General features: G+C 42.0%; 1 protein-coding gene across 1 annotated transcript; it reads left to right on the top strand.

Moving 5' to 3' along the window:
- The first annotated feature begins 743 nt into the window (after positions 1-743).
- Positions 744-11,902, top strand: LOC126593152 (uncharacterized). The gene is made up of 2 exons (XM_050259060.1): positions 744-1,002; positions 10,947-11,902. Exons 1-2 carry the CDS (start codon positions 744-746, stop codon positions 11,408-11,410), a joined length of 723 nt encoding a protein of 240 aa, XP_050115017.1. The 3' UTR covers positions 11,411-11,902.
- Positions 11,903-14,427: the final 2,525 nt, after the last annotated feature.

Here is a 14,427-nt window from a genome sequence, read left to right as displayed (position 1 = left end):
CACAGGGACTTTCCAATTATCCAGCAGTGATACTGTTCCTTTACCCTTGTGGGTAATAATATGGGGTAGCTAGACCTTCAAAATTTATGTGTCTAAACTTTGTTAGTGCTGTTTCTTTGCTATTCTTTTACCCGTCTTGGTCAGAGCGATGTAGTGGAAGCTGCAAGCTTCACGTGCTCAACTTTGGCAGAGAACTTTGGCAAAGTTATCTGTGATACACATGAGCTACTATTGCGTGTGGGAAGTGGGTGATTGAACAGTAAGACTCATGTGCTTTCTACTTCACCAGAAGTCTTCGACAGAATGCCCATAATTTCCGCAAAGCTGAGTGTGCGTGTGACAGGTGCTGCCAAGGCTGGAAAAGTAGGTGCCTCTTCGATTTCTGAGATCGGCCCTCGTGGTCTCTGAGCAGCCCAACTTTTGAGAAAGCAAGCGCCTCTTCGATTTCTGAGATCGGCCTTCGTGGTCTTTGAGCAGCCCAACTTTTGAGAAAGCAGACGCCTCTTCGATTTCTGAGATCGACCCTCGTGGTCTCTGAGCAGCCCAGCTTTTGAGAAAGCAAACGCCTCTTCGATTTCTGAGCAGGCGCCTCTTCGATTTCTGAAGCTCCGTCGAGTGCAGATTTTTATAGGGGCTGGCATTAAGTTCCAAAGCACACTTGAATCTCCACCAGTAGAAGCTCCATTCTTACACTTCTAAGATCTTGATTTGTTCGACCTCTTCTCTCTTCAACACCTTTGAAAATGTCTGGCCCCTCCGACCGTCGTTTTGACTTGAACCTTGTTGAAGAGGCAGCCCCGCCTTCTTCAGACAACATATGGCGCCCATCCTTCGTCTCCCCTACTGGTCCTCTTACCGTTGGGGATTCCGTTATGAAGAATGATATGACCGCTGCGGTGGTGGCCAGGAACCTTCTCACTCCCAAAGATAACAGACTACTTTCCAAACGATCTGATGAGTTAGCTGTTAAGGATTCTCTGGCTCTCAGTGTTCAGTGTGCAGGTTCTGTGTCTAATATGGCCCAACGCCTATTTGCTCGAACCCGCCAAGTTGAATCATTGGCGGCTGAAGTGATGAGTCTCAAACAGGAGATTAGAGGGCTCAAGCATGAGAATAAACAGTTGCACCGTCTCGCACATGACTATGCTACAAACATGAAGAGGAAGCTGGACCAGATGAAGGAATCTGATGGTCAGGTTTTACTTGATCATCAGAGATTTGTGGGTTTGTTCCAAAGGCATTTATTGCCTTCGTCTTCTGGGGCTGTACCGCGTAATGAAGCTCCAAATGATCAACCTCTGATGCCTCATCCTTCTAGGGTTCTGTCCAGTACTGAGGCTCCGAATGATCCCCCTCCGGTGCCTTCTCTTTCTGGGGCTCTACCGACTGCTGCGACTTCTCCTAAGCAACCTTTGTGAAGGCTCTCTCTTGTTTGTTTATTTTGACTCATGTATATGTACATATTTGTAGCTTATCGGGGATATCAATAAATAAGCTTTCCTTCATTTCAACGTATTGTGTTAAATACACCAAAGCCTTCTTCTCTAAGTTCTTTGAATTTTCTTTTGTTGGAGCTTTGTGAGTGGAGCATGTAGGTTGAGGTAGTGTTCCCTTAATTTCCTGAGTGAGGAAAACTTCTCGGTTGGAGACTTGGAAAATCCAAGTCACTGAGTGGGATCGGCTACATGAATCTTAGAACGCCATTGTGCTCGGTCCTGTGTCATGTCCTTCGTTAGATCCAAGTACTCTAAGTCTTTTCTTAGAGTCTCTTCCAAAGTTTTCTTAGGTCTTCCTCTACCCCTTCGGCCCTGAACCTCTGTCCCATAGTCGCATCTTCTAATCGGAGCGTCAGTAGGCCTTCTTTGCACATGTCCAAACCACCGTAACCGATTTTCTCTCATCTTTCCTTCAATTTCGGCTACTCCTACTTTACCCCGGATATCCTCATTCCTAATCTTATCCTTTCTCGGGTGCCCACACATCCAACGAAGCATCCTCATCTCCGCTACACCCATTTTGTGTACGTGTTAATGCTTCACCGCCCAACATTCTGTGCCATACAGCATCGCCGGCCTTATTGCCGTCCTATAAAATTTTCCCTTGAGCTTCAGTGGCATACGGCGGTCACACAACACGCCGGATGCACTCTTCCACTTCATCCATCCAGCTTGTATTCTATGGTTGAGATCTCCATCTAATTCTCCGTTCTTTTGCAAGATAGATCCTAGGTAACGAAAACGATCGCTCTTTGGTATTTCTTGATCACCGATCCTCACCCCTAACTCGTTTTGGCCTCCATTTGCACTGAACTTGCACTCCATATATTCTGTCTTTGATCGGCTTAGGCGAAGACCTTTAGATTCCAACACTTCTTTCCAAAGGTTAAGCTTTGCATTTACCCCTTCCTGAGTTTCATCTATCAACACTATATCGTCTGCGAAAAGCATACACCAAGGAATATCATCTTGAATATGTCCTGTTAACTCATCCATTACCAACGCAAAAAGGTAAGGACTTAAGGATGAGCCTTGATGTAATCCTACAGTTATGGGAAAGCTTTCAGTTTGTCCTTCATGAGTTCTTACGGCAGTCTTTGCTCCTTCATACATATCCTTTATAGCTTGGATATATGCTACTCGTACTCCTTTCTTCTCTAAAATCCTCCAAAGAATGTCTCTTGGGACCCTATCGTACGCTTTCTCCAAATCTATAAAGACCATGTGTAAATCCTTTTTCCCATCTCTATATCTTTCCATCAATCTTCGTAAGAGATAGATTGCCTCCATGGTTGAGCGCCCTGGCATGAACCCGAATTGGTTGTCCGAAACCCGTGTCTCTTGCCTCAATCTATGCTCAATGACTCTCTCCCAAAGCTTCATTGTATGACTCATTAGCTTAATACCCCTATAGTTCATGCAATTTTGTACGTCGCCCTTATTCTTGTAGATAGGCACTAAAGTGCTTGTTCGCCACTCATTTGGCATCTTCTTCGTTTTCAAAATCCTATTGAAAAGGTCAGTGAGCCATGTTATACCTGTCTCTCCCAAAACTTTCCACACTTCGATTGGTATCTCGTCTGGGCCTATTGCTTTTCTTTGCTTCATCTTCTTCAAAGCTACAACCACTTCTTCCTTCCGGATTCGACGATAAAAAGAGTAGTTTCTACACTCTTCTGAGTTACTCAACTCCCCTAAAGAAGCACTCCTTTCATGTCCTTCATTGAAAAGATTATGAAAATAACCTCTCCATCTGTCTTTAACCGCATTCTCTGTAGCAAGAACTTTTCCATCCTCATCCTTGATGCACTTCACTTGGTTTAGGTCCCTTGTCTTCTTTTCCCTTGCTCTAGCTAGTTTATAGATATCCAACTCTCCTTCTTTGGTATCTAGTCGTTTATACATATCGTCGTAAGCCGCTAACTTAGCTTCTCTCACAGCTTTCTTCGCCTCTTGCTTCGCTTTTCTATACCTTTCACCATTTTCATCAGTCCTATCCTTGTATAAGGCTTTACAACATTCCTTCTTAGCCTTCACCTTTGTTTGTACCTCCTCATTCCACCACCAAGATTCCTTTTGGTGTGGGGCAAAGCCCTTGGACTCTCCTAATACCTCTTTTGCTACTTTTCGGATACAACTAGCCATGGAATCCCACATTTGGCTAGCTTCCCCCTCTCTATCCCACACACACTGGGTGATTACTTTCTCTTTGAAAATGGCTTGTTTTTCTTCTTTTAGATTCCACCATCTAGTCCTTGGGCACTTCCAAGTCTTGTTCTTTTGTCTCACTCTTTTGATATGTACATCCATCACCAACAAGCGATGTTGATTAGCCACGCTCTCTCCTGGTATAACTTTGCAATCCTTACAAGTTATACGATCCCCTTTCCTCATTAGAAGAAAATCTATTTGTGTTTTTGACGACCCACTCTTGTAGGTGATCACATGTTCTTCTCTCTTCTTAAAGAAGGTGTTGGCTAAGAAGAGATCAAATGCCATTGCAAAATCCAAGATAGCTTCCCCATCCTCGTTTCTCTCCCCAAAACCATGGCCACCATGAAAACCTCCATAGTTGCCTGTCTCCCTACCCACGTGTCCATTTAAATCTCCTCCTATAAATAACTTCTCCGTCTGAGCAATTCCTTGCACCAAGTCTCCAAGATCTTCCCAAAATTTCTCCTTCGACCTCGTATCCAACCCTACTTGAGGTGCGTACGCACTAATCACATTGATAAGTTCTTGTCCTATTACAATCTTGATTGCCATGATTCTATCTCCTACCCTCTTGACATCTACAACATCTTGTACCAAGGTCTTGTCCACGATGATGCCAACACCGTTTCTCGTTCTATGTGTGCCCGAATACCAAAGTTTAAACCCTGAGTTTTCTAGATCCTTTGCCTTACTACCAACCCACTTAGTTTCTTGTAGGCACATAATATTTATCCTTCTCCTCACCATAACTTCCACTACTTCCATAGATTTTCCCGTTAAGGTTCCTATATTCCACGTTCCTAAACGCATTTTGCTCTCTTGAACTCTACCCTTCTGTCCTAGCTTCTTCACCCTCCCCCGTCTAATAGGATCAAAGTACTTCTTTTGTGTGTCCCGGGTAAAGTTGATAGGAGCATATGCTCCCAAACAACTTTGAGTGGAGTCGTTCGAAAAGAAGTTTCTATGGCCCCCTTGCTCATTTAACACTGCATCCGGGTGCCGATGGAGATACAGCGACCCTTGCTCACTTATCACTGTGCTCGGGCCGCACAGCGCGCCACTTACGGGTGACGCCCTAGCTTTAGCGCTATTTTGTTCTGGATTCATTTTCATAAGGATTCGACGTGATCATGGAGTGCCGGCTGTCGACTACCTGACGCCCTCCCCCTCCTCCTTTATCCGGGCTTGGGACCGGCCATGTAAGACATAGGCGGAGTTGCTAAAAGAAATTAATACATGGGTACAAAATAAAACTAAAAAGAAAATGCTACAAATTTAAAAAAAAAATGTTGCAAATTAAAAGTGGGTACAAACTAAAAAGTACAAATAAAAAAATATATGGGTACAAATACAAATAAACTTTAAAAAATATGGGCACAAAAAGAAATTAATATATGGGTACAAATTAAAACTGAAAAGAAAATTGGTACAAATTAAAAAATAATTATAAATTAAAAATGGGTACAAACTAAAACTAAAAATATATGATAATAAATTTAGCCATAAATATAAATATACTAATTGTAATATTTTTAACATTAAATGAATATATTTAGAAATAAAAAAATATTTTATTATTGAAATAATTAATGATGTTATTAATACCCAAGGACCTTGATCAAAAATTGAAAAGCAATAGGATTTTAATCAATGGAGTAGCAAACTGAAGGATGAAAACCTAATTTCTCCAATTTTCAATCTAGTCTAGTGAAAGTTAAGAAGGACAAACAAACGCCCCTTAGGGGATGTTTGTTTGGCCTCACTGGTCCTCACTGGACTCGACTAGATTAAAGATTAGAGTAGTCTGTTGTTTGTTAGCTGGAGGGACTAATTTTAATGGGATTAGGGGGGACTCGCCCCGACTAAATCCATATCTAAACGGTCTTAGCGAGGCACTCCGAAAACCAGCGAACTGCTAAGACCATCGTTGCTTGCATCCTCGTCTTGCTTGATTGTGTCCATGTACTGCTCGACTTGGTCCTCCTCCTGCTCGATGCGTCCTCGTCCGGCTCAACTTCTCATTTGAGAATGCAAAGAAAACCCCTAGACAACCCAACGTCGTCATAGCCCATGCGTCCATTGTTCACTTTCCTGTTCGTCTCTCTCTCATTCCTCTCTCTAACTTGATCATCGTCTCCATTTTTGCGTCTAATTACTTGTTTTCGAATTGGGTTATGGGTTTTAGTTATTCTAGATTATGGTTATTTTTCTTCTAGTTATTTTGGATTCTGGATTTTGTTAATTTGGATGAAATTTCGTTAATTTATGGGATTAAAAGATGAAACTTGGAGTGGATTATGGGTTATTTTGCAATTTCCCCTTCTGGCTATGTAGGGATTCGTAGCCATAAATGGTGATTCTGGGTTTTGTTAATTGGATGAAGTTTCGTTAATGGCAGAGAACCTCTGTTCCTTCCTTGCACTCCCAAGGCAAGACAAGAATTGGGAATGTAAAGGATAAGTGGCTTAGAGTCAACTGTTGTATTTTCTGGAATTGTTTCTTTGTTTTCTCAATTTCGTTTCCAAGAATTGCTTATGTTTAGCTTTGTTCCTCAATTTCTTTTTATTGCGGATTTGCTACTTTTTATTGGATTGAAGCAAATAACTTTAATATTTTGTTATATATCATCGGGTTTTTTTATTTATTTTTTATTTCTTCATTATCCTGCTTCTTAGTCCGATACTGCATCAAACGCTTCACTAAGTTAATCCAACTTAGTCTAGTCTAAGCCAGTCCAACTTAGTCCCTGCAGCTAGTCCAATTCGAGATAGTCTGGTGCAACAAACACACCCTTAAGTTCTTAACAATGACGGTAATAATATATTGTTTTTTTTCAAAACGATAACTATAGTCAAAGTAAAAACCTAACATGTTTTTCAATTTTTGCTGGAACATATTTGTTGCTTATTCTAGGACAATAGATGGTAAATCTTCAAACGGCAATTGTTGTTTGTTTTTTATCATGATACCAAATCAATTGACAATACGTAAGAAGTTCAGCTTCTTTGCTTTAAGATACACAAGTCTCGCATAAGATCATGGATGCGACAAGTTTTGATCTTAATCCATTCTTCCAACTTGAACCAAACACCTGGATTTCAATTAAATAAACATTCATATTCTAAATTTTCCATGATTGCTAAATTCAGTTGAAATCCCGGTGTTTGGTTCAAATTGGAAGAATGAGTTCACTTGATAGGAAGATCAAAACTTGCTGTTACCATGATCTTATACGAGACTTGTGTGTCTTGAAAGCAAAAAAGGTGAACTTCTTACATATTGTCAACTATTTGGAGCCACGATAAAAAAAAAAAAAAAAAAAAGCAACAATTACCAAAATTCAAAGAACTTGCCATCTATTGTCATGCACGTATGTTAGGTCCTTCTTTCACTTTGGCTACAGTAATCGTTTAGGAAAAGAAAATAGATTCACTGGTCAAAAACTTAAAATTGCTAAGGGTATTGAAGCTAGAAAATATATGGCAAAGTTTAATGTCTCAAATAATATTGGTGACCAAGTGAGTTTTTGAGCTTAAAGTTACTCGTTTTCCAAGTTGCCATCATCTTTGGCGAATTTAATGTGCTTAGAGATTTTGGATTTACGTGGTAAAAAAGGGTAAAAACCATGAGAATTTGACACATTTTTTCGAAGATGAAACTGTTGAACCACTTATATTTACCCTCCATATTGAAAAGTGAAGAGTTCAAACTGCCATTCCCTATTGAAGGCAATATTGAATCTCATAACTGGGGACACTTCTTGTTGAGTTAACTACAACAACAACAACAAAGCCTTTTCCCACTAAGTGGGGTCGGCTATATGAATCCTAGAACGCCATTGCGCTCGGTTTTGTGTCATGTCCTCCGTTAGATCCGAGTACTCTAAGTCTTTTCTTAGGGTCTCTTCCAAAATTTTCCTAGGTCTTCCTCTACCCCTTCGGCCCTGAAACTTTATCCCGTAGTCACATCTTCGAACCGGAGCGTCAGTAGGCCTTCTTTGCACATGTCCAAACCCATTTTGTGTACATGTTGATGCTTCACCGCCCAACATTCTGTGCCATACAGCATCGCCGGCCTTATTGCCGTCCTATAAAATTTTCCCTTGAGCTTTAGTGGCCTACGACAGTCACACAACACGCTGGATGCACTCTTCCACTTCATCCATCCAGCTTGTATTCTATGGTTGAGATCTCCATCTAATTCTCCGTTCTTTTACAAGATAGATCCTAAGTAGCGAAAACAGTCGCTCTTTGGTATTTCCTGATCTCCGATCCTCACCCCTAACTCATTTTGGCCTCCATTTGCACTGAACTTGCACTCCATATATTCTGTCTTTGATTGGCTTAGGCAAAGACCTTTAGATTCCAACACTTCTCTCCAAAGGTTGAGCTTCGCATTTACCCCTCCTGAGTTTCATCTATCAACACTATATCGTTTGCGAAAAGCATACACCAAGGAATATCATCTTGAATATGTCCTGTTAACTCATCCATTACCAACGCAAAAAGGTAAGGACTTAAGGATTGTTGATGCACACAATCAGTGAGGACTTTGGTACAACAGAAAGTATTAAGTTTGTGATCTTCGCTAGATTGCTCTGGTCATTAGTGTGGATAAGTATGTAAATGGATAGAGACATGAAAGCAAACACAAGATGTACGTGGTTCACCCAGATTGGCTACGTACACGGAGTAAAGGAGTTCTCATTAATTGTGAAGGGTTTACACAAGTACATACGTTCAAGCTTTCCTTTAGTGAGTACAAGTGAATGATTTAGTACAAATGACATAGGTTCAAGCTCTCGTCTTCACTTGCCTTATCTGTCTCATAGGTAGATGTGGCATCTTCTCTAGAAGTACTCTTCCTCCATCCAGGGGTGGTATTTTAACTGGTGGAGATGCACAAGGTAATGTATCAATTTCACTTGAAGCTTACTTATAGTTTCAGGCTTGGTCAAGCGCGATACAAACCATGTAGTAGGAGTCCCCCAAGTCGCCGAGCTAGGGGATCTGCTGAAAGAGGTGACATACAAGGTAAGCAATCAAAGCTCCAAGCAATCAGTCCCAGATCAGAAGTTTGATTTCGAGTTCCGGCTGATTGTTCTCATTCTCTCTATCTTGCAGGCAGCATGAAGGATAAAGAGAAGAAAAGGAGAATAGATGATATGAGATACTTTTGCTTTTGAAGAAGTAACTTTCCACAGGCTTATTCTTGAACTGGCTGGAGGATTTTTCTGGTTTCCTCTAGAGTATAAGGCCGACTGAAGAATTTGAGGGTCAAAACAAGTCCATCAAATCTAGAGTACGTTCGACCCTGCTGATATGGGATACTTTTGCTGTTGACAAAGTAGTGGATGTATCGGCACGTGTTCTATTACACTTGTCTCCACATACTTCCTTGTATCCTTCTCACTTTCCCTATATGTTCCTCAAGCAGATGTGGTATCTTCTCTGGAAGCATAAGATGTTGAAGATGAGTACTCGAGAGCAATGCCAGGTAAGTAATCAGGTAAGGGGTTCCAGGCAGTCAGTTCCTGACTGGAAGCTTGATTCCAAGTGCTGACTGATTGCTCTCTTTCTCCTTGTCTTGCAGGTAAGAACAAGGCCAAAGGAAAAGATAGGAAAAAAAGCATGATATGGGATACTCTTGCTTTTAACCCTGATGATATGAGATATTCTTGCTCTGGTGTAGCTTGTTTGTAGAGGTATTATCGGGGGGAAAGAAAGCTGAGTATTTCGAGAGGCTTCGTTGGGAGTGCCCTCCCAAATATGAGGAAGGGTTGAGCATTTTTGCAGGTCTGCCTGTCCATTGAGGATGTAGGTCGACATATATAGGAGTTTCCCTAACAACAAGTAGTAATGTTATTCCTTTACCCTGCTTGGTTATAGCACAGTAGTGGGAGCTGCCAGCTTCACGTGTGTCAGAACACTTTGAAAAAGTGGTCTGTGGTATCTGAAAAGCTGATGTTGCATGTGAAGATTACACTTTCGAAGTTGAGAAAGCGGTGCCTTTTCGATTTTCGAACAAGCAATCCTATCGAGGATCTAGCTCTCGAGATTCGGAGAACGGTGCCTCTTTGATTTTGGAGCAAGTAATCATGTTGGGAGTTTGGCTCTCGAGATTCGGAGGACGGTGCCTTTTCGATTTTGGAGCAAGCAATCTTGTTGGGAGTGTTTTCTCGAATGTGAGTAAAGGTTGTGCATGTTTGCTAGTCTACCTTGCCACAAAGCACAGAGGTTGACACACAGAGACTTTCCAATTATCCAGCAGTGGTGCTGTTTCTTTACCCTTGTGGGTAATAATATGGTAGCTAGACCTTCAAAATTTATGTGTCTAAACTTTGTTAGTGTTGTTTCTTTGCTATTCTTTTACCCTTCTTGGTCATAGCGATGTAGTGGGAGCTGCAAGCTTCACGTGTCTAAACTTTGTCAGAGATCTTTGGCAAAGTTATCTGTGGTACCCATGAGTTGATGGTGCGTGTGGAGATTGAACAGTAAGATTCATGTGCTTTCTATTTCACCAGAAATCTTCAACAGAATGCCCGTAATTTCAGCAAAGCTGAGTGTGCATATGACAGGTGCTGATAAGGCTGAAAAAACAGGTGCCTCTTCGATTTATAAGATCGGCCCTCGTGGTCTCTGAGCAACCCAGCTTTTGAGAAAGCAAGCGCCTCTTCGATTTCTGAGATCGGCCTTCGTGGTCTTTGAGCAGCCCAGATTTTGAGAAAGCAAACGCCTCTTCGATTTCTGAGATCGGCCCTCGTGGTCTCTGAGCAGCCCAACTTTTGAGAAAGCAAACGCCTCTTCGATTTCTGGGCAGGCGCCTCTTCGATTTCTGAAGCTCCGTAGAGTGCAGATTTTTATAGAGGCTGGCATTAAGTTCCAAAGCACACTTGAATCTTCACCAGTAGAAGCTCCCTTCTTGCACTTCTAAGATCTTGATTTGTCCGACCTCTTCTCTCTTCAACACCTTTGAAAATGTCTGGCCCCTCCGACCGTCGTTTTGACTTGAACCTTGTTGAAGAGGCAGCCACGCATTCTCCAGACAACATATGGCGCCCATCCTTCTTATCCCCTACTGGTCCTCTTACCGTTGGGGATTCCGTGATGAAGAATGATATGACTGCTGCGGTGGTGGCCAGGAACCTTCTCAATCCCAAAGATAACAGACTACTTTCCAAACAATCTGATGAGTTGGCTGTTAAGGATTCTCTGGCTTTAAGTGTTCAGTGTGCAGGTTTTGTGTCTAATATGGCCCAACGCCTATTTGCTCGAACCCGCCAAGTTGAATCATTGGCGGCTGAAGTGATGAGTCTCAAACAAGAGATTAGAGGGCTCAAGCATGAGAATAAACAGTTGCACCGGCTCGCACATGACTATGCTACAAACATGAAGAAGAAGCTTGACCAGATGAAGGAATCTGATGGTCAGGTTTTACTTGATCATCAGCGGTTTGTGGGTTTATTCCAAAGGCATTTATTGCCTTCGTCTTCTGGGGCTGTACCGCGTAATGAAGCTCCAAATGATCAACCTCCGATGCCTCCTCCTTCTAGGGTTCTGTCCAGTACTGAGGCTCCGAATGATCCCCTTCTGGTGCCTCCTCCTTCTAGGGTTCTGTCCAGTACTGAGGCTCCGAATGATCCCCCTCCGGTGCCTTCTCTTTCTGGGGCTCTACTGACTGCTGAGACTTCTCCTAAGTAACCTTTGTGAAGGCTTCCTTTTGTTTGTTTATTTTGACTCATGTATATGTACATATTTGTAACTTATCGGAGATATCAATAAATAAGCTTTGCTTCATTTCAACGTATTGTGTTAAATACACCAAAGCCTTCTTCACTGAGTGGGGTCGGCTATATGAATCTTAGAACGCCATTGTGCTCGGTCCTGTGTCATGTCCTCCGTTAGATCCAAATACTCTAAGTCTTTTCTTAGAGTCTCTTCCAAAGTTTTCCTAGGTTTTCCTCTACCCCTTCGGCCCTGAACCTCTGTCCCGTAGTCGCATCTTCTAAACGGAGCGTTAGTAGGCCTTTTTTGCATATGTCCAAACCACCGTAACCGATTTTCTCTTAATTTTCCTACAATTTCGGCTACTCCTACTTTACCTCGGATATCCTCATTCCTAATCTTATCCTTTCTCGTGTGCCCACACATCCAACGAAGCATCCTCATCTCCGCTACACCCATTATGTGTACGTGTTGATGCTTCACCGCCTAACATTCTGTGCCATACAGCATCGCCGGCCTTATTGCCGTCTTATAAAAATTTCCCTTGAGCTTCAGTGGCATACGACGGTCACACAACACGCCGGATGCACTCTTCCACTTCATCCATCCAGCTTGTATTCTATGGTTGAGATCTCCATCTAATTCTCCGTTCTTTTGCAAGATAGATCCTAAGTAGCGAAAACGATCGCTCTTTGGTATTTCCTGATCTCCGATCCTCACCCCTAACTCATTTTGGCCTCCATTTGCACTGAACTTGCACTCTATATATTCTGTCTTTGATCGGCTTAGGTGAAGACCTTTAGATTCCAACACTTCTTTCTAAAGGTTAAGCTTCGCATTTACCCCTTCCTGAGTTTCATCTATCAACACTATATCGTCTGCGAAAAGCATACACTAAGGAATATCATCTTGAATATGTCCTGTTAACTCATCCATTACCAACGCAAAAAGGTAAGGACTTAAGGATGAGCCTTGATGTAATCCTACAGTTATGGGGAAGCTTTCGGTTTGTCCTTCATGAGTTCTTACGGCAGTTTTTGCTCCTTCATACATATCCTTTATAGCTTGGATATATGTTACTCGTACTCTTTTCTTCTCTAAAATCCTCCAAAGAATGTCTCTTGGGACCCTATCATACGCTTTTTCCAAATCTATAAAGACCATGTGTAAATCCTTTTTCCCATCTCTATATCTTTCCATCAATCTTCGTAAGAGATATATTGCCTCCATGGTTGAGCGCCCTGGCATGAACCCGAATTGGTTGTCCGAAACCCGTGTCTCTTGCCTCAATCTATGCTCAATGACTCTCTCCCAGAGCTTCATTGTATGACTCATTAGCTTAATACCCCTATAGTTCATGCAATTTTGTACGTCGCCCTTATTCTTGTAGATAGGCACCAAAGTGCTCTTTCGCCACTCATTTAGCATCTTCTTCGTTTTCAAAATCCTATTGAAAAGGTCAGTAAGTCATGCTATACCTGTCTCTCCCAAGACTTTCCACACTTCAATCGGTATATCGTTTGGGCCCACTGCTTTTCTATGCTTCATCTTCTTCAAAGCTACAACCACTTCTTCCTTCTTGATTCGACGATAAAAGGAGTAGTTTCTACACTCTTCTGAGTTACTCAACTCCCCTAAAGAAGTACTCATTTCATGTCCTTCATTGAAAAGATTATGAAAATAACATCTCCATCTGTCTTTGACTGCATTCTCTGTAGCAAGAACCTTTCCATCCTCATCCTTGATGCACCTCACTTGGTTTAGGTCCCTTGTCTTCTTTTCCCTTGCTCTAGCTAGTTTATAGATATCCAACTCTCCTTCTTTGGTATCTAGTCGCTTATACATGTCGTCATAAGCCGCTAACTTAGTTTCTCTCATAGCTTTCTTCGCCTCTTGCTTCGCTCTTCTATACATTTCACCATTTTCATCGGTCCTGTCCTTGTATAAGGCTTTACAACATTCCTTCTTAGCCTTCACCTTTGTTTGTACCTCCTCATTCCACCACCAAGATTCCTTTTGGTGTGGAGCAAAGCCCTTAGACTCTCCTAATACCTCTTTTGCTACTTTTCGGATACAACTAGCCTTGGAATCCCACCTTTGGCTAGCTTCCCCCTCTTTATCCCACCCACACTGGGTGATTACTTTCTCTTTGAAAATGATTTGTTTTTCTCCTTTTAGATTCCATCATCTAGTCCTTGGGCACTTCCAAGTCTTGTTTTTTTTCTCACTCTTTTGATATGTACATCCATCACCAACAAGCGATATTGATTAGCCAAGCTCTCTCCCGGTATAACTTTGCAATCCTTACAAGTTATACGATCCCCTTTCCTCATTAGAAGAAAATCTATTTGTGTTTTTGACAACCAACTCTTGTAGGTGATCACATGTTCTTCTCTCTTCTTAAAGAAGGTGTTGGCTAAAAAGAGATCATATGCCATTGCAAAATCCAAGATAGCTTCCCCATCGTCGTTTCTCTCCCCAAAACCATGGCCACCATGAAAACCTCCATAGTTGCCTGTCTCCCTGCCCACGTGTCCATTTAAATCTCCTCCTATAAATAACTTCTCCGTCTGGGCAATTCCTTGCACCAAGTCTCCAAGGTCTTCCCAAAATTTCTCCTTCGAACTCGTATCCAACCCTACTTGAGGTGCGTACGCACTAATCACATTGATGAGTTCTTGTCCTATTACAATCTTGATTGCCATGATTCTATCTCCTACCCTCTTGACATTTACAACATCTTGTGTCAAGGTCTTGTCCATGATGATGCTAACACCGTTTCTCGTTCTATTTGTGCCCAAATACCAAAGTTTAAACCCTGAGTTTTCTAGATCCTTTGCCTTAGGGCCAACCCACTTAGTTTCTTGTAGGCACATAATATTTATCCTTCTCCTCACCATAACTTCCACTACTTCCATAGATTTTCCCGTTAAGGTTCCTATATTCCACGTTCCTAAACGCATTCTACTCTCTTGAACTCTACCCTTCTGTCC

This window comes from Malus sylvestris, chromosome 12 (assembly GCF_916048215.2).
Source record: "Malus sylvestris chromosome 12, drMalSylv7.2, whole genome shotgun sequence".
Classification (NCBI taxonomy): Eukaryota; Viridiplantae; Streptophyta; class Magnoliopsida; order Rosales; family Rosaceae; genus Malus; species Malus sylvestris.
This window is presented reverse-complemented; position numbering and strand designations above follow the sequence as displayed.

What these genes read in the sequence shown, in the direction of transcription:
- LOC126593152 (XM_050259060.1), top strand. Translation starts at nt 744, where the DNA reads ATGTCTGGCCCCTCCGACCGTCGTTTTGACTTGAACCTTGTTGAAGAG. An exon ending in TCTCAGTGTTCAGTGTGCAG is followed by an intron (nt 1,003 to 10,946) that starts GTTCTGTGTCTA and finishes TTCAGTGTGCAG; the next exon opens with GTTTTGTGTCTAATATGGCC.